This window comes from Acomys russatus, chromosome 22 (genome assembly GCF_903995435.1).
Source record: "Acomys russatus chromosome 22, mAcoRus1.1, whole genome shotgun sequence".
Lineage (NCBI taxonomy): Eukaryota > Metazoa > Chordata > Mammalia > Rodentia > Muridae > Acomys > Acomys russatus.
In genome coordinates, this window is record NC_067158.1 from 8,084,939 (window position 1) to 8,107,438 (window position 22,500).

The 22,500-nt window shown below is 40.7% G+C and overlaps 1 protein-coding gene across 14 annotated transcripts in view; it reads left to right on the forward strand.

The window, feature by feature from the left end:
• The window catches only part of Ehbp1 (EH domain binding protein 1), a 257,309-nt gene that overhangs the window by 188,741 nt on the left and 46,068 nt on the right, over nt 1-22,500 (forward strand). For 3 of the 14 annotated variants that reach the window (XM_051165325.1, XM_051165324.1, XM_051165331.1), the window contains 5 exons: nt 9,343-9,490; nt 15,295-15,402; nt 19,011-19,138; nt 21,342-21,480; nt 21,620-21,726. In XM_051165325.1, coding sequence (XP_051021282.1) covers nt 9,343-9,490; nt 15,295-15,402; nt 19,011-19,138; nt 21,342-21,480; nt 21,620-21,726 — 630 coding nt within the window. The remainder of the gene's footprint in view (nt 1-9,342; nt 9,491-15,294; nt 15,403-19,010; nt 19,139-21,341; nt 21,481-21,619; nt 21,727-22,500) is intronic. The other 11 variants (XM_051165326.1, XM_051165335.1, XM_051165333.1 and 8 more) reach the window with 8 other exon arrangements.

Here is a 22,500-nt window from a genome sequence, read left to right on the forward strand (position 1 = left end):
CTTTTACTTTTTTTTTTTTTTTTTGGCCAAGAAAGATGTATTTGTACCAGATTAGAAAAGCTAAACTGTTTCTTTACATTGAATAATCAGCCTGTCATGACAAATCTATCTCCTTCTGCATGAGTGGGTGCCAGTCTGACTGGCTTCTTTTAGGCTCACACTGGGTCTTAAGCTCGATCCATGTGCATGACTGGCAGTGCGTTTGTTGGGCCAGATCTAAGGAGCCAGAGAGCGTTCAGCTCCTGTCTGCCTATAAAAGAGCAGCCAGACAGCCAGCAAGAGGCCTTGGGTGCAACACACGGGGATGCTTAGTCAGCCATTCTTCTATTTTTCTTATATTTTTTTTAAACTAAGAAGTTATCAGTTTCACAGAGAAAAGAGGAATTAAATTATCAAAGGGTCCTCTTTTTGGAGGCCCAAACTATTTCCATTAGTTCTGCTAATGCAGTTTGAAGTTTTCAAAAACACAACATAATTGCTTTTATAATCCTAAAATAATTATTTTTTTTTTTTAGAGACAGATAGTAGCTACTAGGAATTCTTAAATATTAGTGAAATGAGTGAAACAAAATAATTACTGATTTAGAATATAAAACATTCTGTCCCAGCTTGCTTCCAGAGATACTTAAAGGGCAGGCTGGTTTAGTACTGTTAATTTAATCATGTCCTTTTATGTTGAGAAGTCTCCATTCGCGTGCAGTGTGTTACAAAGCTTTGCAAGACAGGTGCTGCAGTTAAAAATGATGGCAAAATTAGAGTGTGATATTTTCAGTTTCATGAGTTGACTGTTTAATGGAATCTACTTTCTTGCAATGCATGTCTGTTTTTTCCTGAATTAGACCTTTTGTATTTCCTGTTCCTATTTAAAGCCTGAATCTCAAACCTAAATTTATGTTATTTTACTAGTTTGCCCATGTTTATTAAAAAAAGCCAAATTTAATGGTTACTACAAAAATAAATGTAATCCCAGAGGTTGATCAAAGATTTAGTCTGACCAGATGGAGCAAACTTAAGAACGATTTTGACTTTCCACTCTGTTTTGCAACAAGAAAGGATGATTTTTTTTTTCTTTCTTTCTTTCTTTGTTAGAGAAGCAGAGATCAAGCCATCCCCAGAGAAATGAGCAGGTGTGGCCGTTTAAAGCGTGCCTGCTTGTATTATAGGGCAGCATAAGAAAAGTTTGAAATGGACTGAAAAGATCTGTTGAACAGTTTTAATGTGTCATCATAAATCCTATTTATGCAGTCTAGAGCTAACCAATTTGACAGTGAAGTGTAGTAGTCTACTCAAACCTAACCCTTGTAATTTTAATTCTGTTTTCCGTAGAAGGTGAATAGGTGAGCTTTGGTAATCCCTGCCTCTGGACAAGCATGGAATCCTTCCTTTCTTCCTTCCTTTCTTTCTTTCTTTCTTTCTTTCTTTCTTTCTTTCTTTCTTTCATACTTGGTGCTAATAAGAGAGCTTAGCTTCCTGTCCCTTGATGAAAAGGTAATAGCCAAATTCTTTTTCTTAGTTTAATATAAAACTAGGCAGTGCAGGACTATTTTGAAAAGCACTGAATAAAACATTTTATATTATAATTTATTTAGTTTAATTAAGGTCCAATCACTAAAACTGTATGAGATGCTGGCACCAACACAAGCACAGTTTTATGCTGTTGGTGAAAATAAAGATTCAGACTTTGGGTTTTGTTTGGTGGGTTAGAGAGAATTTTTATTCTAAATTTTTTTAAATAGAGTAAGAATACAAATTATATTGTTTGATACATTTTTAAAGCTTATTTCATGAAAATATAAGGAGAGGGACTTCCCAGTGCATATTTTCAAGTCCTGTTGCAGACACCCCTGGGTGGGTGATGGCCTCAGAACCCACGCTGACAGTTTCTCGTGTTCTAATTCACCTTCACAAATCCAGGGCACATTTTTTTGGCCTAAAGTAATGTCATTCTGTGACATTTGCGGCAAGAATAAAAGGGACCCCCCATAGCAGCCATTTTTTATTTGATTCCTAAGATCCCATGGCAGCTGAAAGAACAATTGAGTCAAGTTGAGGGTTGGGGAAGCTTGATGCTCTTGTTTTCTGTGAAATGAAACTAGTCTTTTTCTCCTTCCCTGTAAAAGCAGGGTCTGCTAGGAGCCTCTGGGGTGCCACTGCTGATCACTTTAATTACTACAGCTAAGGAGGATAAAATTAAAAGTAGCACCATTGAAGCAGTGGAAGAAAGCCTGCCTAGATGTCGCTGAACTGTGAAATATAAAAATTGCATACCAATACATTTTTATGGAAAGGAAACAAGGAATTACATTACTTATTCTAGAAGAGCTGTCCGTAACTCAGCAAGTTTTACTAGTGCCTCTCTCTGTAGCAGATCATAGACCATTTCGGCACGATAAGGGAAACGGCAAATGGTAGCCTCAAGACATGCTGTGAAAGGCTGAATATTTTTCAGTTTGGGTCCCAAGTTATTAGCTCTGACCCAGCTTCTGTGTGATATTTCCCGTCTGATGCATTGAAGTGTAGGCTTCTTGGACTTGACTTGGAGACGACAGCATAGCTATATTTCCCCTCGCTCCCAGGAGTTTCTAATTCAAGATCAGGACTCAGCTTTGAAATGAGTACAAATAAATTAGCTTGCGTCACCAGTCTTCCTGAGTACCTCAAACAGCGACTGATTTGTAAAGAACACGGACTTTAATATCACAGTAATTATGAGGAGTGGTCTCAGAAGAATACTAGAAGCATAGATTATGTAAGACCATTGCTTTGAAAGTTCAAGACAACACTAAATTTGTTTCTTACCATGGCATTGGCAATGAGTACAGTGTTGCAGTGTATTTGTGAGATTTGGTTTCTATCAGTCAAGATGCCAGTAGCTATCACAGCACTATGGAGCAGAGATAAACCATACATGCGGGGTTTTGTAACTTAGAAGAAGACACTGGTGGCTAGTCAGGCCTCCAAAATAAGCTCCAATCAGACTCTACCTGTAGTCCATCCACTTAGCAAGGCAAGGTTAACCTCCTAAGTCATTGTAACTCTGTAGGAAAAGGCAACTGTTTTAGAAACAGTAACTGACTGTCACCTTACTTAGTTTATGTAGTGAGAAGTAGACTGAAGATAGCTTTGCCGTTGAAGGCTTCCCTTCAATGGTGGTGGCCCTCTGAGCTTCTGCACCTTTCACTGACGATTTCCCTATGGCAGAAGATCAATCCTTGTCTTATTTTGTATGTAGAGGGGTCAAAAAATAAAAAAGATAACAAGACCACACGTCTGTACTTAGATTCAGGCAACATCATCAGAAATAATGCCAACATACCTTGAGCAGTTTGCAATGAATGCTTTACTAAACCAATCAAATGGTAATTAGCACTACTCTCTGGTCATGTAGTCTTTGGACGTGAATAGTATAGCCATTTTTAGTAAATGTGGTAAAATTGACAGATTTGTTGCCATCTATTGTTTAAATATTGTCAAACAGACTGTGTGTGGTGCTGGAAATGGAACTCTAGGTCCCATGCATGCGAAGTAAGCACTCAGCAACTGAGTTGTATCCCCAGTTTCTATGATCTTACTTTTAATGGAACTTACATATAGAAGAATATTCTCATACAGAAACTGGAAATTTAGGACTACCAATTAAGCTAAAATTGTTAATGCAATCAGTGGATACAATTGTATATTTTTCCTTCATGTGTTTTTGTGGGATGGAGAGCCATGGTGTTAGGGAGGGATTGAGCCTAGAGGTTTTCCCAAATGGACAAATGCTCTACCACCGGGCTACATCCCCATGACTTTTAACTATTATCTTTTATTTTCTCAGTTGGTTCTTATGGGCGAGAAAACAAACAGCACAGATACGCCATCCCACTGGAGAGCTGTGGGCCCAAGCAAAATTATCTCTGCGGTATAAGGACATTAGTAGGAAAGTAAATTAAGGCAGTCTGATAGGGCACTAGAATTCTGTCAATCAGGCTCAAGATTTTGCGCTGTGTCTATAAACTTTGTTTACTGTAGGGTTTTATGAGTTGTAACCTGCCCTTGCAGTCTGTTAATGAGGCTAAATCTTGCTACTTGAGAATTGAATTACAGCACACCTCTGGGCTAATGGTTATAAACATAGTCCCATTAGGGCTGCATTCTGATTTGTTCATTTGCATTTTTCTATTGTGTAGAGAACAATGATGGGTAAATAAGTATGAATAAACAATTTACATAGAAATTGGTAAAGTGTAGTGACTGGTATTTATACTTGTTTTAAGAAATGGTTGCCTACTTTGTCACACTCTTGGTGAGCTCTCAGTAACATTTGGAAGGTTGTAGCTTGTGAGGGGAAAAAAAATAGGTTCCCATTTTGTACCTGGAAAGGTAGAAACATTTATTTTATTTTAACTCAGTTAAAATGGCCAATTCATCTTACTTAGAATCATCATATCCTAGCTCTGTAAGAAATTATTATTCATGTAATGGAGTTGGCTTAAATCTTGTTGCCCGCAGCATACAATATGGTTTTTATTAATGCTCCTACTCGCCTTAAGTTTGAAGGATGCAGGTTATTAGTAAAGGCTGGGTCTTTCTCGACTTGGTCATGTAACTTGATATTTTGGGGGTTGTTTTGGGTTTTCTTCTTTTGTTTAAGTTACATTTGTTTATTGGGGTGGGGGGCTTATGCACATGCCCCAGCGTGCTTGTGGAGGGCAGAGGGCAGAGCAGATAGTTGGAGGAACAACGTGCTTTCCACCAGGTGGGTTCCAAGAATCCAACCCAAGTGTCTTTACTTACTGAGCCATCTCACCTGCCTCTTGATTCTGTTTGTTTTTGTCTCATTGTAGCCCAGGCTAGCCTCAAATTTACATGAACTAAGGATGCCCTTTAATTCCTAACTCTTGCCTTCATCGCCTACATTCTGGGATTATAGATATGAGCCATCGCATCTGTTCTAAACTTGACATTTTGGGGATCAATAAATGTAATAGTTAAGAGCAAGGGTTGTGGAGTCAGACATGGGTTGATATTGGATGTTCGCTGTGTGGCATTGGGACTTGAAGCCTGCTGTTATTAGTTTAAAAGGACTGGGCATAAGAATTAAATGAAATAATGAATATAAAGTATTTAGCACATGAAAGCTCAGGAAATATAGTAACTAATATCCGTTTATTGATAGTGTATATTCAGAGTTCAGAAAGACTGCTAATAAGTGAAAGAGTTTTGTACATCATCTTTATATCTTCATTCTTACCCTGCGCATTACAAAAGAGCTTGTTTCCAAAGGCTAAGGAGATTCCCTGCAGTGTTAGGCCTCCCTTTTGCTCTTCTACTGTCCGACCCCAAGAAGTTAGCACCTCACCTCCGCCTTGCCTTCTCCTACAGTCACGTTAAAATAACACTTATTACAGGAAGGATTTGCTTACATTATAGAAAATTAAAATACAGACACCATTTTCAGGATGTCCTTGTTTTGAGTCAGAGTCTTGCTGTGTAACCCAGGCACACCTCAAATTCAGAATCCTCCTGCCTCCACCTCCCAAGTGCTTCAGATACAGCTGTGAGCGTCCTCAAGTTGCTGCGCTGCACATGCTGAGCTCAGAGGACTCCACTGTAACAATACTGTATATTCCCAACAGCCCCCCCTTCTGTGTGCTTGTGAAATGTTCCCTCATCCCTTGTCAGTCCTGCTGGTTCTGTGATCACATTAATATTTCCCTGAGCCACTGAACAGTCTCTTTCCCTGATGTGTCTATGATAATGTGTAATTCTGTGCTTGTGGAGGTTGGCTTGGGGGCTGCTTTCTGGCTGTCTTGTTTATTCTGTTTCTCTCTCCCCTGTGTTTATGGATAAAATAGAAAATATAAACACTTGTGATAGAGTGTTGTAAGTAGCATGTACACATATGCCTCCTATCAAAACACAAAATGATATGTGGTTGATCCAGGGTTAATGACGATAAGACCAGCCTCTGGATTAAAGATCTCAAACCTTTGATTAACGTATGGCTCCTTATGTGTCTTCTTGTGCTCACAGATTTTGTGAGTTATTGTACTTTAAGCTGTACCATCATACTGAGTTTTCATTTATTCATGCATGACTTCATGTATTTAATTCATTGTAGTCACTGTTCTTTTTGATAGTTAGAGGTGTGTCAGTTTGTCTTTTAAGAACTTCAAAGTGTGTCTCTAGACCTACCTGACACATCTACTCTTACTAATTTTGATTATGCCAAAAATTCTTGGGTTTTTGTTGTTGTTGTTTGTTTGTTTGTTTGTTTGTTATACAAGTACAACAATACTTTCTGGTTTTTCAAGGCAGGGTTTCTCTGTGTAGCCTTGGCTGTCCTGGACTCACTTTTTAGACCAGGCTGGCCTCAAACTCATAGAGATCCACCTGCCTCTGCCTCCCTAAGTGCTGAGATTACAGGCATGCGCCACAGCACCTAGCTTTAAGAAATTACTTTTAAAGTGCCCCGCTTTGAGTCCTGCCTGTCCAGTTTCTGCCTTGTGTACCAAGCCTGACTGCCCCTCTTAAAGTTTTCTGAATAACTTGCAACATTCACTGTAATAGGTTGTTTTTGTTTGTTTCTGAGACAGGATTTCTCTGCATAAAGCACTGGCTGTCCTGGAACTCTTGTGTAGACCAAGGTTGTCCGTGAACTCCTCCTGCCTCTCTGGTACTTTTTCTTGAAAGCCTCGTCTTTGATTTTCATGATCCGTTGATGTTCTTATTCTCTTTGGCCATACCCCCTTACATACATACAGGTGGTCTTCATATTCTGACCAGTGGCTTCCTTATTTCTTTTCCAGCTTCCGGGTATTCATCCATCAACACTGTGGCCCTAGCTTTACCTCACACCAAAGCATCTGACTCTCTTCCCAGCTCACTACTGGCACTTCTACTCGGATGTCCCATCACCTCTTCAAACCCACCCTCTTTTAACCCAAATATTTGCTCCTTATGGTTTCTTTCAGTTTTTCTGTTTTTATTATAAATCCACAGGTGTAGTTCCTATTCCATTTTAAACTTCTAAGTCATATTTTCCTTCTTCCCTTTGCATCTCTAACCAGAAATTGGTACAGAAGTTGATTTTGTCTCAGATAGTTTCTTGCATTTCTCTTCTCTATTTCTTTCAGCTTTTCTTCTACCTGATGGTCGCTACAGCTTCATTGGGCTGTTCATAAACCTGCTAACTCTTCCAGTTCTGTGCCAACCTATATTTCAGTGTTGCTAGAATAATCTTTTATTCCCCTGAACTTAAAAAAATACTTAGAAACAAACAAGATAAAAATACCAAAACACCTTCCTGCTCCTTTGGTGTGTTTCCCTCAATAGGCTCTTTTGTCTTTTTTTTTTTTTTTTTTTTTTCTTAAAGGCAAGGTTGTTCTTAACATCCTGTTTTCACTTGTAGCAGTTACTATAGCCAGACTACATTGCTCTCTGTCAGTCCCAGGTTCCATCATTCTGCAAGGGTGACACAAAAGCCACGATACCTTTTGTCTGCACCTCAGCCAGAAATACTGTTTCAAAAGTTGTAATGACGTATTGCTTTTAAAAAAGATTTACATGTGTGTCTTAGTTTTTTTTGTTTTGGTTTGGGGTTTTCTTCTCCTTATTGCTGTGTAAAATACTCTGACAAAAGCAACTCAAAAGAGAAAGGCTTGATTTCAGTTCTCAGAACAAGTATAATCCACCATGGTGGGTAAACCCAGAGGAGCTGGTCACATTACAGCCTTAAGGTGGAAGAGAGCAGGGAGTGCTCGCAGGACACTGGGCTCCCTTTCGTCACTTCAGGGGGTGAGTGGCATCATCCACGGTGGGCCACTCCTCTAACCCAGCTAATGCAGTGAGCCATCCCTCGTGGGACCGCCCGAAGGCCCAGCTCCCACTGCTTCTGCATTTGTTGATGGTTAATACCAGTGGTCACTCACACCTACAGGACACTACAATGACAGGGGAGGGAGCACTTCATTCCACTAGCGATGGGACAGGGATGTCAGAGGAGGCTTAGTGGATTGAGCTGGATCTTGAAGACCGAGTAGAAGTTAAATGATAGGAGGGAACCATGTCCAAGAAGAGGAAATGATCTATTCAAAGCCACGGGTGGAGTGGAGTGTGTGTGTGTGTGTGTGTGTGTGTGTGTGTGTGTGTGTGTGTGTAATATGTATTTATATATGTTCAATTCAATTCAATTTAAAAGTTGTTCAGCGTTCAGTATGAACAAATGTTTTATGGAGGGGAGGGGAGGAAAAGTTCGGGAAGAGAGCCGTACAAAGATACTGGAGCCAGATTATTGTAGATTTTGACTAATTTCCAAGCAATTTCTCTTTGTATTGGCAATTCTCTCTGTCTTTCTCCCGTGTGTGTGTGTGTGTGTGTGTGTGTGTGTGTGTGTGTGTGTGTGTGTTTATACAAACACTGAATGTATGTGCCTTGTATGTTCACACAGAAGCCAGAGAAGGCATCAGAAGTCTTCTTCTATCATCCTTCACCTTGGAACCTGGACCTAGCAAGCCCCAGCAATCCCACTGTCCCCGTGCCCCACACTGCATAGGCTGCAGTTGGATGGGGCAATCACACCTGGGTTGGATGATGCTTGAGTCAGGCCTCAGGCCCTCGCAGTAGCAGAGGCTCTCTCAACCGTTGAGCCATCTCTCGAGCCCCTGCTCACAGTTGTTAATAACCCTCTTAAGTAGTCAACAGCTACCCTACCTATTTGTTGCAGATTTTAGTAATTTTAAATTCAAAACTTTTAATAGGCTTTATCATTTTTTTTTCCTTATTGTGCATCTAGGAGGAGGTGTAGCAAAAAACAATTTCATATCACCATTATGTTAATCTTGATACTTTTTAAGTTAGAACCGTTAACTGATCTACTATCTTCACTCCTACTCTATGGGAAAACACCCTTCCCATGTGAGATCCATGTCAAAAAAACTGTATTTCATAGTATCTAGGTGTCTGTTAGACCATGCTTAGTACCTTCATTAGAAAATAGCAAGTTAAATTTGATTCCTAAGAAATGAATTATTAACTAAAATTCTATCCTGATTATTGGAACTTTCTTCTCTAAGTCTGTTCTTTTATTAATAATTTCTGCCTTTTTTAATAGTATATGTTTCATTTTTTTCATTTAAATTTGTGGCGGACATTTTAGCACAATGATTTGTAAATGTTTTAAGGAGCTGATTCTAAGATGTCTTTAAAAACGGTGTGACATCCAGCTGATGCACAGCATCCTGTTTATAATGTGGGCCAAGCACCATGCTGTAGCCGGCCCCTATCACGATGATCAGATTGAAAATGAAATTGCATTTCTGTCAATTACTGAGTTGGCAACTGTTCAATATATCTTAGCAGCAAGATGAAGAGAGACGTCGGCAGCTGAGAGAGAGGGCTCGTCAGCTAATAGCAGAAGCTCGATGCGGAGTGAAGATGTCAGAACTCCCCAGCTATGGCGAAATGGCTGCAGAAAAGTTGAAAGAAAGGTCAAAGGCATCTGGAGGTGAGCTAAAGAATCGTGTAGCATACTCTACAGAGAACCAGCGGAGCTTTCAGAACTTCTTATTCTTACTTCAAAATGTTATATAAAACTATAAACTTTCTAACCTCTTGATACAGGTTTTTTATTTGTTTGTTTGTTTACATGCTTGTTTGTTTGTTTTAAGCTAGTAGAAGTATAGTAAATTAGAAGATAAATGTTATTTTTCCCAAATCAACTTTTGCCTTAATTTTTAACGTAAGCATCATTCTTTAGCTTGGACATGGGCCACAGGCTGTGGTCCTGGCTCTTAGGATGTGGACGCTGACGGTGGGATGGTTTCAAGCTTGAGGCTCGCTTTGGCTGTAGAGCTAGACCCTGTCTCAGAGACCAAAAGGAAAAGGAGAAGGGGAAAGGAGAGAGAAAGAAGAGGCGATTACACTTTCGAGGTTTACGGTACATTGTTGGAAGAGAAGGTGAAATGCAGCCGAGTCCTTCAATGTCCAGACACTTGGGCGTGCTAGTGATGAGCGTTTCCACGGGAAACCTGCTCTGCTTTCTGCTGGACATTGACCCCAGGCCTTGTGCGTGCTGAGCAAGCATCTTGCCACCAAGCTTCAGCACCAGCTCCAGGACTTTCCCTTTGAATGAGTTCTTTTAAGCAATATCTTGTGCTGGTGAGATGGCTCAGCTGGTAAAAAGCATTTCCTACTGCACCTGTTAGCCCAAAGTCAGTCCTTACAACGCATACAGCGTAAGGGAAGAACCAATTTTTACCCTTTGCCTTTGACCTCCATGTGTGAGCTGAGGTACAGTCAACCCCTTTCCCTGCACACACATAAAATGCAATAAGACATTTTTTTTTTTGAAGTAGTTTTAGTGAGCTGTGGTGGTGTCACTGGGAGGTAGAGCTAAGAGCAAAGCAGGCCTGGGCCACAGGAGACTCCCACAGCCCAATACGGAAGAATTGTTGCCATGATCCTCCTCAGCTTCCCTTAGGCCATTTCTTTTGATGCAACTCTGAAAGGGTCATCTTCAGTATTTTCAGCTTACCCTGCGCTCGGGGTTAAGACAAAGACCACGTAAATGAAAAGAATTCTTGTTTTGCATCTCGGTACTCAACTTGGTCATCCTTAACTTGAAACTGCACTTTTTTTTTTTTTAACCTGGAGTGTATTCAGAAGGCCTGTGATGCTCTTACTTCAAAGATATATAACCTTTTTATATAAGAAAACACAGCAGGCAGCTGTCCTTCGTTAGCCTTAGAGGATTATTAGCCTGAGAAGTTGGCGAATAAACCTTAGAGCACTGCAGCAAAGGAAAAGTCTTTCCAGTTCAATAGTAAGTTTCTTCAAAGTAAGCTAAAAGTGACTGTTACGATTTTTGACCAATTCCTTATAGTAAAAGCTTCCTGTTGTAAGATGACAATTAAAGATACTAAGAATAAACTTGTAGTTATGGCACAGGATATGCTGGCTGCCTCTGCACATGCTTCTGTCTCTGGGATACAACCCACATCGAGGGCTTCAGAGGTAGTTGAGTGGTAGAGTGTTTCCCTAGGACCAACCCCACCATAGGTTCATTCATTGTTACTGACACACACAGACACACACATGTGGAATAAACAAAATAAAATGTTGACGTCTATAGACCCTCTCCTCAGATGAGAAAATTTAAAATAAGAAAAGTCAAGCCCAGTTGCAAGTGTATATTAGGGTTAGACTAGACCAAGAGCCCGTTTCCATGTTGCAGCCCAGGACTGGAGCTCTTCCTACAATGTAGTAAAGCAAGGCCTGGATTCGACACCACTGAGCAGCCAAAGAAAATAAAGAGTGAAAGCGAAGGTTCATGCTGTTCAGTACCACGGTGAGCTTTTCTCTTATCTCTGCTCACCTTCATTCTACACGAGCACGTCACGGATGAGAAACAGTGCTCGCCAGAGTCTGTCTGGCTTGTTTCACTTAACATACCGATCCCATTTCTGTCCATGTGGTACAAACCGATAAGGTGTTCATGTTTGTGTGGTTCAGTCCTATTCTGTTGACTGTATGAGCATCTTATTTAATAATTCCTGGGTGGATACCATGACCCTGTAGCTTGGCAATTTGTGCTTACTACAAAACCATGAAAGTGCAGATTTAAAAAACAAAAAACAATAAGAGCTAAGATTGGCCTGAGGCAAGTAGAGTGGGGCTGTTTGTTCTCTGTCCTCAGCAGTGAGTGTTGGTTAGTGTCCACAGGGGAGCAGATAGAAGACTGTCTTCCCTCGCCTTGGTATCCTGCACTGAGGATCCTGTGAATTGGAAACAAGCCTTCAGGAAAAAAGTAGAAGAATCAGTCTTCCTGAAATTCAAACATTTGTGTGTAGTACCTACTTGCCTAGCAACTCCAGCCAGTCTACGCCAGAAGGCAGCGAACTTGCTAAAATGGCTAGCGTGAACACCACCTGGTTGCCATGCAGCTCCTCGGCTCCTTCCTTGTAGTCCGAAAGCAGCCATAGCTTTATCTGCTCCTCAGAAGCGGTGGGGTGGATTCTGCCCCTGGCCAGTAGTTTGCGGACCCCACAACATACCCAAAATTTACATGGATTCATAAGCATCCAGTTCTGGTGATAACCTGGGATAGTGGGAATCACTAAATGTGTTGGGCCAAAACTAAATCATAAAGAGTTTCAGTGATTGTTATTTTCTTCTCTTGGGACTATAATACTTGTTTTGCAATTCTTCTACTGTGCAGTCTCTGTAGAACTTCTAAAGTTGTGAAATTTATAGAGACCTTAGTTGAAAATTAAAAAACAAAAATAGAACAACAACAACAACAACAAAAAAAAAAACAGGATAAGTGAGAAAGTTCTTTCTGAATTTTTTATTTTTCTGATTATATATACATATATTGGTTTTTTTATTTTTCCTTTTGTTTCTTGTTTGTTTGTATTGTTTTGAGACAGAGTTTCTCTGTGTAGCCTTGGATGTCCTCGACTCACCTCATAGACCAGGCTGGCCTCGAGCTCACAGAGATCCACCTGCCTCTGCCTCCCAAGTGCTGAGATTAAAGGCGTGTGCCACCACCGCCCGGCCTTGATAATATTTTTTATGATAGCCTAGGTTTCTTTTCTTGACATTGTAGATTTTTCTTTTTATCACCAGACATCCTGATTCCGTTCACCTATAAAGAAAGAGTAGAAGATTGCCTGTGTAGCTGAGCTACAGCGGTGCACACTGTCAGGCTCTAGGTAGCTCGTAGGGCTGTGCGGTGTCAGGCTGCACATGTCTTCACTCTCCATTGCATAGCTGACGTCTCCTTTTCCCCGCACATGTAACACAGAGCACGTGGCCGTCCCTTGTACTCCCTTGCACTTATGTAGTGGATCTCTACTTCTGTTTGTGCTGCGCTCAGCTACTAGATTTTCTGTGATCAGCCACAAGGACAACTATGTTGATTGATACGTGTGCAGATTCATAGATGTCGATGTAGCGTCTCTCAGCACACACATGCGTGCACTTGAGTCCTGCTAGAATGTACTAGACTGTTCCCACGGGTTGGGAAATGTGTTGTGCTAACTGCTGAAAATGATTTAAAGTTCATTCGAAAACGGGCTAGTGACTGGAAAGTAAAATCTCATTCATAAGATAATCTGATAGAAGATGAATTTTCATTTTTGTCTTCCCAAATAATAACCATTTTATGTAAGTCCAGCAACACGTATATAAATACTGAATTCATTTATCTAGATTATTGGTGAGTGGTAATATAAAGGGATGTGTTTTGGGTTTTTTTTTTTTTTTTTTTTTTTTTTTTTGGTTTTGTTTTGTTTCTGGAAAGAGCACGTATGTCACCTGCTTAACAGGACACAGGACTTGGAAACTTCCAAGTACCCATATCAAACCACATTTCTTCTCTTTGCCACTTTCTGCCTTAAAACCATACCGCAGTAGCCAATTGGTTTCAGATACTGATGTGGCTTCTTTAGGTTAGGCTCTCTGGCCTGCTTCTGCAGGTCACACTCCCACGCCCACCTGCGTAGCACACTCCGATCCCCAGGCCGCGCGGTGCTTACTCTTCCCGCCGTATGGACACTGTGTAATATGTACAGGCCCCAAGGTGCTGCCACTGCTGCTTGTGAACTACACGCATTTGACAGTTGGCTAGATCTGATATTCTGCCTGAAAACTACAGAATGTTGCGAAGCGCCGTGATCATGTCGCTGCCACCACCTCGTGCTGGAGTGGCACGTCCACCCCTCTGGCCTCTCTCTGCTTCCGCCCTTCTGGCCTTGCCTTCTGCTATCTTCCTTTAAGTATGCCCGAGCAAACTGACTTAACAGCATTCTCTGAACAGAGCCTTCCTTCCTGCTTACATGCCTATGCCATGCCCTCCCCTTAGCTGACCTAACTGAAAAGTTAGTACTTCCAAGAAAGAGACTCTGGTGTCATTGGCAAAAAGCAACCTTTTTATCTTTTGAATTGCTCTGTACCATATTTTTACCCCATAACTCACAACCTACGTGGTATTAGGGTAACTTCAATGGGTTTGTTTTGAGTAGAATAAATATCATAAAAACATACTATCCTCCTCAACAGCTAGCACAGTGCTTTGCAAGTTAGCAGGACACTATATGGATCAGTGGTTCTCGGCCTCTCTCAGGCTGCGACCCTCGAATGCAGTTCCTCATGCTGTGGTGACCCAGCCCTAAAATTATTTCATTACTGCTTCACAACTACAATTTTGCTTCTGCTACAAATCATAATGTGGGTGTCTCATATGCACCCCAATGGGGTCACAACCCACAGGTTGAGAACCGCTGATGTAGGGGTTGATTTCTTGGTTTGGGTTGTTTGGTTTGTTTTTGTTTTTGTTTTTGTTTTTTGTTTTGTTTTGTTTTTAGTAAAAGGATGAGCACTGAATTTTGTACTTTGGCTCCAGATTAGTCGTGGTGAGTAATAATAGTGGTGACTGATTGGCAGCAGCCAAGTGTAACTAGCTGTCCTGAAACCATTAATAGGTAACGTCGCTGGTAGAGATTACCTCAGGAGAGTGTTTGACTACCTTTTTAGCACTGGGGAGTATTTGCTGACTCATTCACCAGGCTACAGAATTATGTGGAGGAGAGGTTTTCAGGAGTGTGAAGTGAAGGTGTTCACCTTCCGGAAAGCGGGAAATAGCTGTGTGGGCATGGTTGATGAGACCAACCCTTAGGTGATGGAGCCACACTGTAGAGCTTCAGCAGCCTCTGTGAGGTGTGCAACGCTTCCGCTATCTGTCCCTCCGCCTCCGCCAGGAGGAGGCACCTGTCAGCCCTTCTGTTGTTTTTTTTTCTTCTAACCGGCTTGTCCAGTAGACAGGACGTGTTAAGTGTAGCTCTTCTCAGCCTTCTTGGTGGTGACTTGGGAAGGCCAAAATCAAACAAGGACGTGCTTATGCACTGATGTCTAAGAAACGGTAATTATGAAACTCAGAGCTTTGGATGGTTTTTTATTATATCAGCTTTATTTTCATATATTACTGTATTAGAGATTATTAGTAGATTATACAGTAAAACACAGGACTTAATGAGTTCAGTGATTCAGAGACAGAGGGTGGCAAATTGTCAAAACCTCTGCATCTGCTTTGATGTGATAATTCAGCTTTGACGTAGACTGTAAAATACAACTGTTAATCCACTAGTGAAAAGGTGGTTTAAAACTGAGTTCTTAACTTACTTATCTGTCAGACTTCAGTTTGAATAAACTGTCATTGAAATATTATTATTATTTTACTTCTTTAGAGTTGAGGACAAAGGCTATAAAATATTAATGATATACTAACATTATTGCTGCGTGTTCTTACAGATGAAAATGATAATATTGAGATAGATACTAACGAGGCGATCCCTGAAGGCTTTGTTGTAGGAGGTGGAGATGAACTTACTAAAATAGAAAGTGACCTTGATACTCCCGGTAATTTCATATTATAAATGTTTTGTGTCCTGTTGCATGGCAAACTTTATGGTTATATATATTTTTATATCATTGATAATAATTGATTTTTGTAGTCGTTCTATGTCTTATGCCCTCATGAGAATCATTTACTCCAATCCGCCTTCCATTAATTTTTGTTACTTTGTTTTCAGTTGAGTGCTCAAATAGCTCAACAGTGTCTACTGAGTGGTGACTGTGGGTTCCTTCATCACTAAGGGGCTTCCTCACTGCTTCTGTCCTTTGATGTGCTCTTGTACGCTACGTGTGGAGTAGCTGTGGACTAATGCGGATCAATTCTACACCCAAAGATCAGGCTCACTTGTTTAGAATTAAAAATGGCAGCACTGGGTATGTTGGTGCGTAAGGCCGAGGCAGGAGGGTGAGTGAGTTCCGGGGCCAGCCTGGACTACACAGTAAGCTTGAGACCAGCCTGGGCTCTATACTGTGAGACTTTTCTCACAAAATAGGTGGTCTTAATTGTGTTATTTTTACAATGTTCTTGCTTATTTCAATATTATTACTGTTTTGCATATGCTGAACAGTTGATTCCAGTAGGACACTTTGAAAACTCCTGTTACACTACAGTTAGATTACTGTCACACCATCTGCCTTTCATCTTTACTCTCCTCACAAAACATAGGTGCTCTCTTTAGGTGTGCGTTCTGTGTGCCTTGCCTTCATTCGTAGCAGTGGGTAGCAGTCGAGAGCTTTATCTACCAAGTGGCTCCAGAAATGGTTCTCAAGTTGAATTCTTACAGCAGAGCAACTCTGGCCTTCTAAAGTCTCCCACGTGTCCTCCCTGCAGGACATAAGCGGGTGGCAGCGGCACCCTCCCCACCTTTGATGTGTCCTAGTGACTGGCCTACTTTGTTTCTGCCCCTTCTGCTGCTGCTGCATCTCCAGGACACAGTTCCCGAGGGTCTTCTTGGCCAGAGCAGCCCTGGAGAGAACACACGGCCTTTCATCAGCGCCTCCTGCATGACTTAGTACCAGGATTTACTATCCCTATAGAGAAGCCAGGGTGCTTAAGGTTGTTCAAGAAAATCCTTGAACCATTTTAAGGAAACCATTTTAAATTGTTAGCTCAAATTTAAAACTACCTTTTAGCTCTTTTTTTTTTTTTAATAAACCTTTTTTATCTTTTTATGTGTATAGGTACCTTTCTTGCAGGTATGTGTGTGCCTAGTGCTCTTGGAAGCCAGAAGGAGGCATGCAGTCCTCGGAACTGGAGTTACAGCCAGTTGTGAGCCTCCTTGTGGGTGCTGGGAATTGGACCCAGGTCCTCTGGCAGAGCAGCTGGTACTCGTAACTGCTGAACCATCTCTCTAGCATCTAGTTCTTTCTTAAAAGAAGGAAAATTTACCTTCCGTTTTTCTTTATGAAAATATTTTTGTTGCTGTTTACCTGTCCTCCCTTCTACAGTCACTTAGAAATTAGAAATACAATTCCTTAGAAGTTGAGCAGGAGCAGGGAAGGAGGACAACTCTTAACTCCCTTTACTGTGAGGACTTGGAGACAGACATCTGAGTATGGAGTCATAAAGCCAGTAAAATAAGCAACGCATGTGTCTTTATTTTTTGTGTCTTTATTTTAAAATACGTTGGAATGATAGAGGAAATAGCCATTTCTTAGGTAATATGGAGAAATTAACTCTTATAACTTTTGTGAGATATTTTTAAAATCTGGTTAATTTTAGTCCTGGCAAGCTTGACTCTTATAGTTAGAAAGAAAGAAAAAAAAATCCCTCAGAGACAGGGGGATGGTTTAGTCAGGAACATGCTTGCGTCACAAGTTCAGACCTTCAACACCCAGGTAAAAAAGCTCCTTTCTGTAACCCCAGCCCTGACTGGAGGACACAGGCAGGTCACTGGAGCTTGCTAGCGAGCCAGGCTAGTGTAAAAGGTGAGGACCAGGTTCACTGGGTGAGAGACCCAGTTCAGTATTTTGCACATGCATTCAGGCACACAAGCAAATCCATACATGTGCGTACACACACACACACACACACACACACACACACACACACACACACATACACACGCACACACACACACTAAGTAAATACTAAAAAGTAAAAAGTAAGAAAATTTGCTGCTGAAAGAGAAAGCACGTCACCATCTCCTGTTTGGTGTTAAGTGCTGTATTAGAGGGTTTTGTTTGTTTCATTTGAGATCTACTCTCAGGTAGCTCAGGCTGGTCTGGAATTCACTGTGTGAGCCTGTCTACCCTGGAACTGGTAGCCCTCCTACATCCGCCTCCCAGCTGCTGGGACTACAGCATGACCCAGCTTCCTCAGGACCAGCGCATCCCTTGAGCCAGCGTGAGGGGAGGTGTGGGCGGCAGGCACAGGCTTCCCAACGCAGGGCTGGGCTTTATGATAATAAAAATAGGAGTTCAAACTGAAATCTGGAAGCACACAGCAAGTAGTATGATTTTTATCCTGCTTTATTTTATCCAGATTTTCTCTTTTCATATGTATATAAAAGTCATAATGTTTTAATAATAAATTGTCCAATCTTTATCTTGGTTTGACCAAAGTTCATCTGATATTGTTTAAAAAAAAAAAAAAGAAGTCTGGCAGTATACAGTGAAAAATTTGCATGGAAATAATGATAATGACATTTATTAAGAGCATTATAATTAGAAAAGTTATTAATCTGTGTGAAAAATATCATTCACCAAAAGTTGGCATGTCTTTTACAACCATTTCATTTTTAAAAAAATCACTTTGTGTGAACTTTAAAGTAGAAATATTTGTTTCTACTTATTTCTGAACGACTTTATAGTAGAGATTCATGTAGTTGGCAAGATCGTTTGAAATTGTCTCTCTAAAAAGTCATAAGCATAGTTTGGTTGCTTTCCATTTCTGTGTGTATTAATACATCCTAACATCATCTTTATTACACTTCTGCTGTTTATGTAGAGAGTACTTTCAGGCATGTAGTGTTTGATGCTGGATATATGTGCACACACTTAAACACTGGCTTCTGACAGTATTTATGTTGCTGAGATCACATTAATAACATGTTTCAAGATGATATCACATGTGTAAATTTAACATACTGAAATGATGGGATAGAATAACTTAAACTCAAGTGTCAGGGTTTGCTAGTGGTGCACGCCTGTAATCCCAGCACTCGGGAGGCAGAGACAGGAGGATCACTACAAGTTCAGTCCAGCCTTTTCTACACAGTGAGTTCCAAGCTGACCAGGAGAGCACGGGAAGATTCGATCTCAAAAAATAGAGAAACAAGTAAAACATCTCTTAAGTGTCTAGTTTGTCGCTTTTATTATGTACGATGTATACGGTTATGTGTGTGTGTCACATATTCCTGTTTTTCAAGTAATCAGAATGAATACCATCTATAGCATAACTTATCTTTACACACATTGACCATATTTTAAAGGGATTAATCCTGAGGGTGAAATATATAGCAAAAGGGCTCTCCATGTACCTGGTCTGATGTGTTACCTTAGCCCCAGTGTCTTTTGAAGTTTAATAATATTCTGATGGTGTCACTTAAAATTGGTGGCCTGTGATCTCAGCCCTCTTGCCTGCCATTCATGGTGTTTGTTTGTTTATTTAACAGAACAAAATAGTAAGTTGGTGGACTTGAAGCTGAAGAAGCTCTTAGAAGCCCAGCCACAGGTGGCAAACTCGCTCTCCGGTGCTGTCCAGAGAACTGTAGCTGATACCTCAGAGCCAGGAGAAAAGGTAAACCTTGCTGACGTAGCAGCTGGCTCAGATGCTGTGCCTCAGGGGACCCGCTGTTTGAGCTTCCACGCGCATCCAGCAGTTAGAGATGTACAGAGACTGTTCTTGAGAGAAGTCTAGCATGCTTTTCTGTCTTCCTAACCCCTTACTCACGCAAGTGAACAGCAGTTAGTGCTTTTCTAAGAATCCATCATACCTGAAGACGGCAATTGCCTGAATATAGCACTTAAAGCCATTGTGTGAAATCTGTGCCGTTATTACTCTTACCTACCGTAGCATTTTAGACAAAATGGCGTTGTGTGCGTGTCATCATTGTTATCAAAGACTTCTATATACTCCCTGCCCAAGCCTCCCACCTCCTTCCCTCACATTATGTCATTAGCATTTGTCCAGCTTTGGGGACTCCAGTCCTGTGTAACTTTTCACCCACCTGCGGACTGTGGGGATTGCTCTGCTGACTGAAAGGATTTCCTCCCCCTGACAGAGCAAGCGGCTTTGAAGCCCCAAAACAATGGCTCTCATTGCTCCCTGGTCGTCCTGTCTGTAATTGGTGATGAAAGTGTGTGGCGGAGGCAGAAGACTTTTCGTCGTCTCTATCTCTGAATAAAAAGGAAGCCTGGGTTGGGTCTGGCGGTGGATTTTTTTTTTTCTTCCTTCGTTCAATTTAGCTTTCTGCACTGGATTTAATGCAGAATGAAGCTTGCCTAAGAATCATACAATGGATTGAAAAGGCTAACTGAATTAGTGGGTTTAGAGGAATACATTTGTAAAGTGGCAGAAGTTCCTAGTCATAAAAAGGTTTCTTAAGATGGGATTTGCTGGCTAATCACACTGGTATTTTAGCATGTTGCCAGCCCTAAAAATATTTAGCCATGTTTGTTTATATTACTAAAGACTCGAGTTTTAGACTATTGGATAATCATTAAAATAACAGTAAAAAAAAAACTTTTTAAGAGATTAAAGCCAAAAATATCTGTATCCTAATTACCTAGTTAGGATATTATAAGGTTGATTGTAATGATAAATATATCAGATAACTTTCTTAAAAATTAAACAGTTGTTTAGTTTTCATAAGCTGGTTATCTACATGTATGAAACTGATTTTGTTTTGCAAAAAGCTCTTTTGTGGCAATTTCTAAAGTTATTCCAACAAGACAGAGACTTTAAACAGATTGCGTTTGTATGACTCTTTCTAGCTAAGGTTTTGGAAATGTGTTTGGAAAGAGCACACAGCGTCCATCTGCTCCCCTGCAGCTTTCAGCATTGATTTGGGTTTTTATTTTTTTTAATAAAATGCAGTTTACACATTTATAAATGAGGCATTCTGTGTTTGTGGAAAAGGATAAACTGTTACCTTCCCCTGAGGATTCTGTATCCCAGGCCTCCTCGAGGCTGGAGAATAGGCCATTGGAGGGCTCCCTCATTACTGATTGTCTCAATGCAGAGGAAGGGCAAAGTCTTGGTAGCTTTTGATAACCAGTTTCAGCATTCAGCAGGCTTAGCTATTAGTCATGCATCTTAGCCTTTCCCTATTTACTTTCAAAACACTTAATAAAAATAATAAAAGATTAGGTATAAAATGAAATATTTGTTTGGTACACAGCACCTCGGTATCTGCAGCTTCCACACACTGCAGTGGTTCAGTCTTTTGGGATATTTCTTGTTGATAGAACCATTTGAATTTGTTACCAGTATTAACATAGGGAGCTCCAGAAAAGATAATTGTAGTTTCCTTGGCTGTAAAGGGCTTACTTACAAATCGGGCTTTGGAAAGTTATAGCTGATGAAATTCAGTTCAGTGAGGTAGAATTATATAATCCCACCGTTTAGCCCTCACCCAGCATTAGTGGTTATCTGAGTGGCCATAAAATTGGAAACTTTCTTCTTGTCATACAAGTCCATAGGACTATAAACCGATGGGGCAGAGTCGTTGGGGGCAAAGGAGGTAACATGGCTTCTGACGATGCTTATCACCAGCCGAAGACACAAGGGCTCGTAGTGTCTGACACCGAAGTCACTGAGGACTTAAACCATGTGTCCCAAACTTTGTGCTGACCGGCCTGCTGCTGAGCTAGCTATACTGCTTTAAGATGCTTCCAAAAAGCTTAGAAAACTCAGTGTAATCTTAAACTGGTAAAAATTACCTCCCTGGCATGGAATTCCACATTCGGAACTATTGTGCTCTCTGTTCTTTTGCTTTTAGAATGGCACAGAAGATCTCCGGACGGACCGATTACAAAAAGCAACAGAACGGTTCAGGAATCCTGTTGTGTTCAGCAAGGATTCTACAGTCAGAAAGACTCAGCTGCAGTCTTTCAGTCAGTATGTTGAAAATAGACCAGGTAGGAACGCTTTGGGAGCTGCCTCATGATGTAGATGTATATGTATTAAATATAGAAACGCTGATAATGTAAAGCCACATTTCAATATATAAATATCAAGCTTTATAATAATTTTACATGCCTCTCCCCTTTTTTTAAGAGATGAAAAGACAGAGATCAATACAGGAGGATACAAAGAGAGGAAGTGAGGAGAAGGCAACGCTAACTGAAACTCAGAGGAAGCCATCAGAAGATGAAGTACTTAATGTATATTAATTTTTTGTGTGGTTTCATGATTGCTGATAATTCCAAACTGTATGTGGAAATGGTGCCTTTATTTGTTAAAATGAGATGTTAGGTTTTTTAAGATGTCAATCTCCAGTGCATTCAAAGCAGTGTGAGAGGGGTACGCTGCTGAATTAGTCTGCAGTGCGGTGATAATTGTCAGATAAAAAAAAAAATGAATTTTTCAGAGTTCCACAGCCCCAGCTTCCTTGAGACATTTCCATCAGGGCACTTCCCATAAAGAGATTCCAGTATTGATCTACCGGGAGGATTTTAATTATTACAATAGCAGATACCGCAGGGCCGCAGTCAGGGGAGAAGTCACATGAGACCTGCTAGAATTTCTCAGCCAACCCATTTTGTTGGCTTGGGTTAATGGGTGTTCAACCTTTCCATTATCCAGATCAGCCGTGAATTACAGGCTGAATGATGTTTGCATTAATATAATATATATGGTAATTTCTTCACTTAATTAACGGGGAGGTTCAGCTCAGTAGGGGTATGGGCTGATCATGTGTAAAATTGATTTGTGAGGGAAATATTTGATAGACCGCAGGGAGAAAGCTGCTTTTGATGGACAGCTGCGGGACAGAGGCAAGGAGAACAAGTTTTAACTTGAATTTTTGTCTAGAGAGAAGTGCAGCTCTCTTTAATAGTGTTACTTTTCTATTATCTACAGCTTGAATATTTTCGCTGTATTTTTTTTTTTAAATCATCTCTTTTGGAATTTTAAAGTCATTTTAACTGTGACTCAAA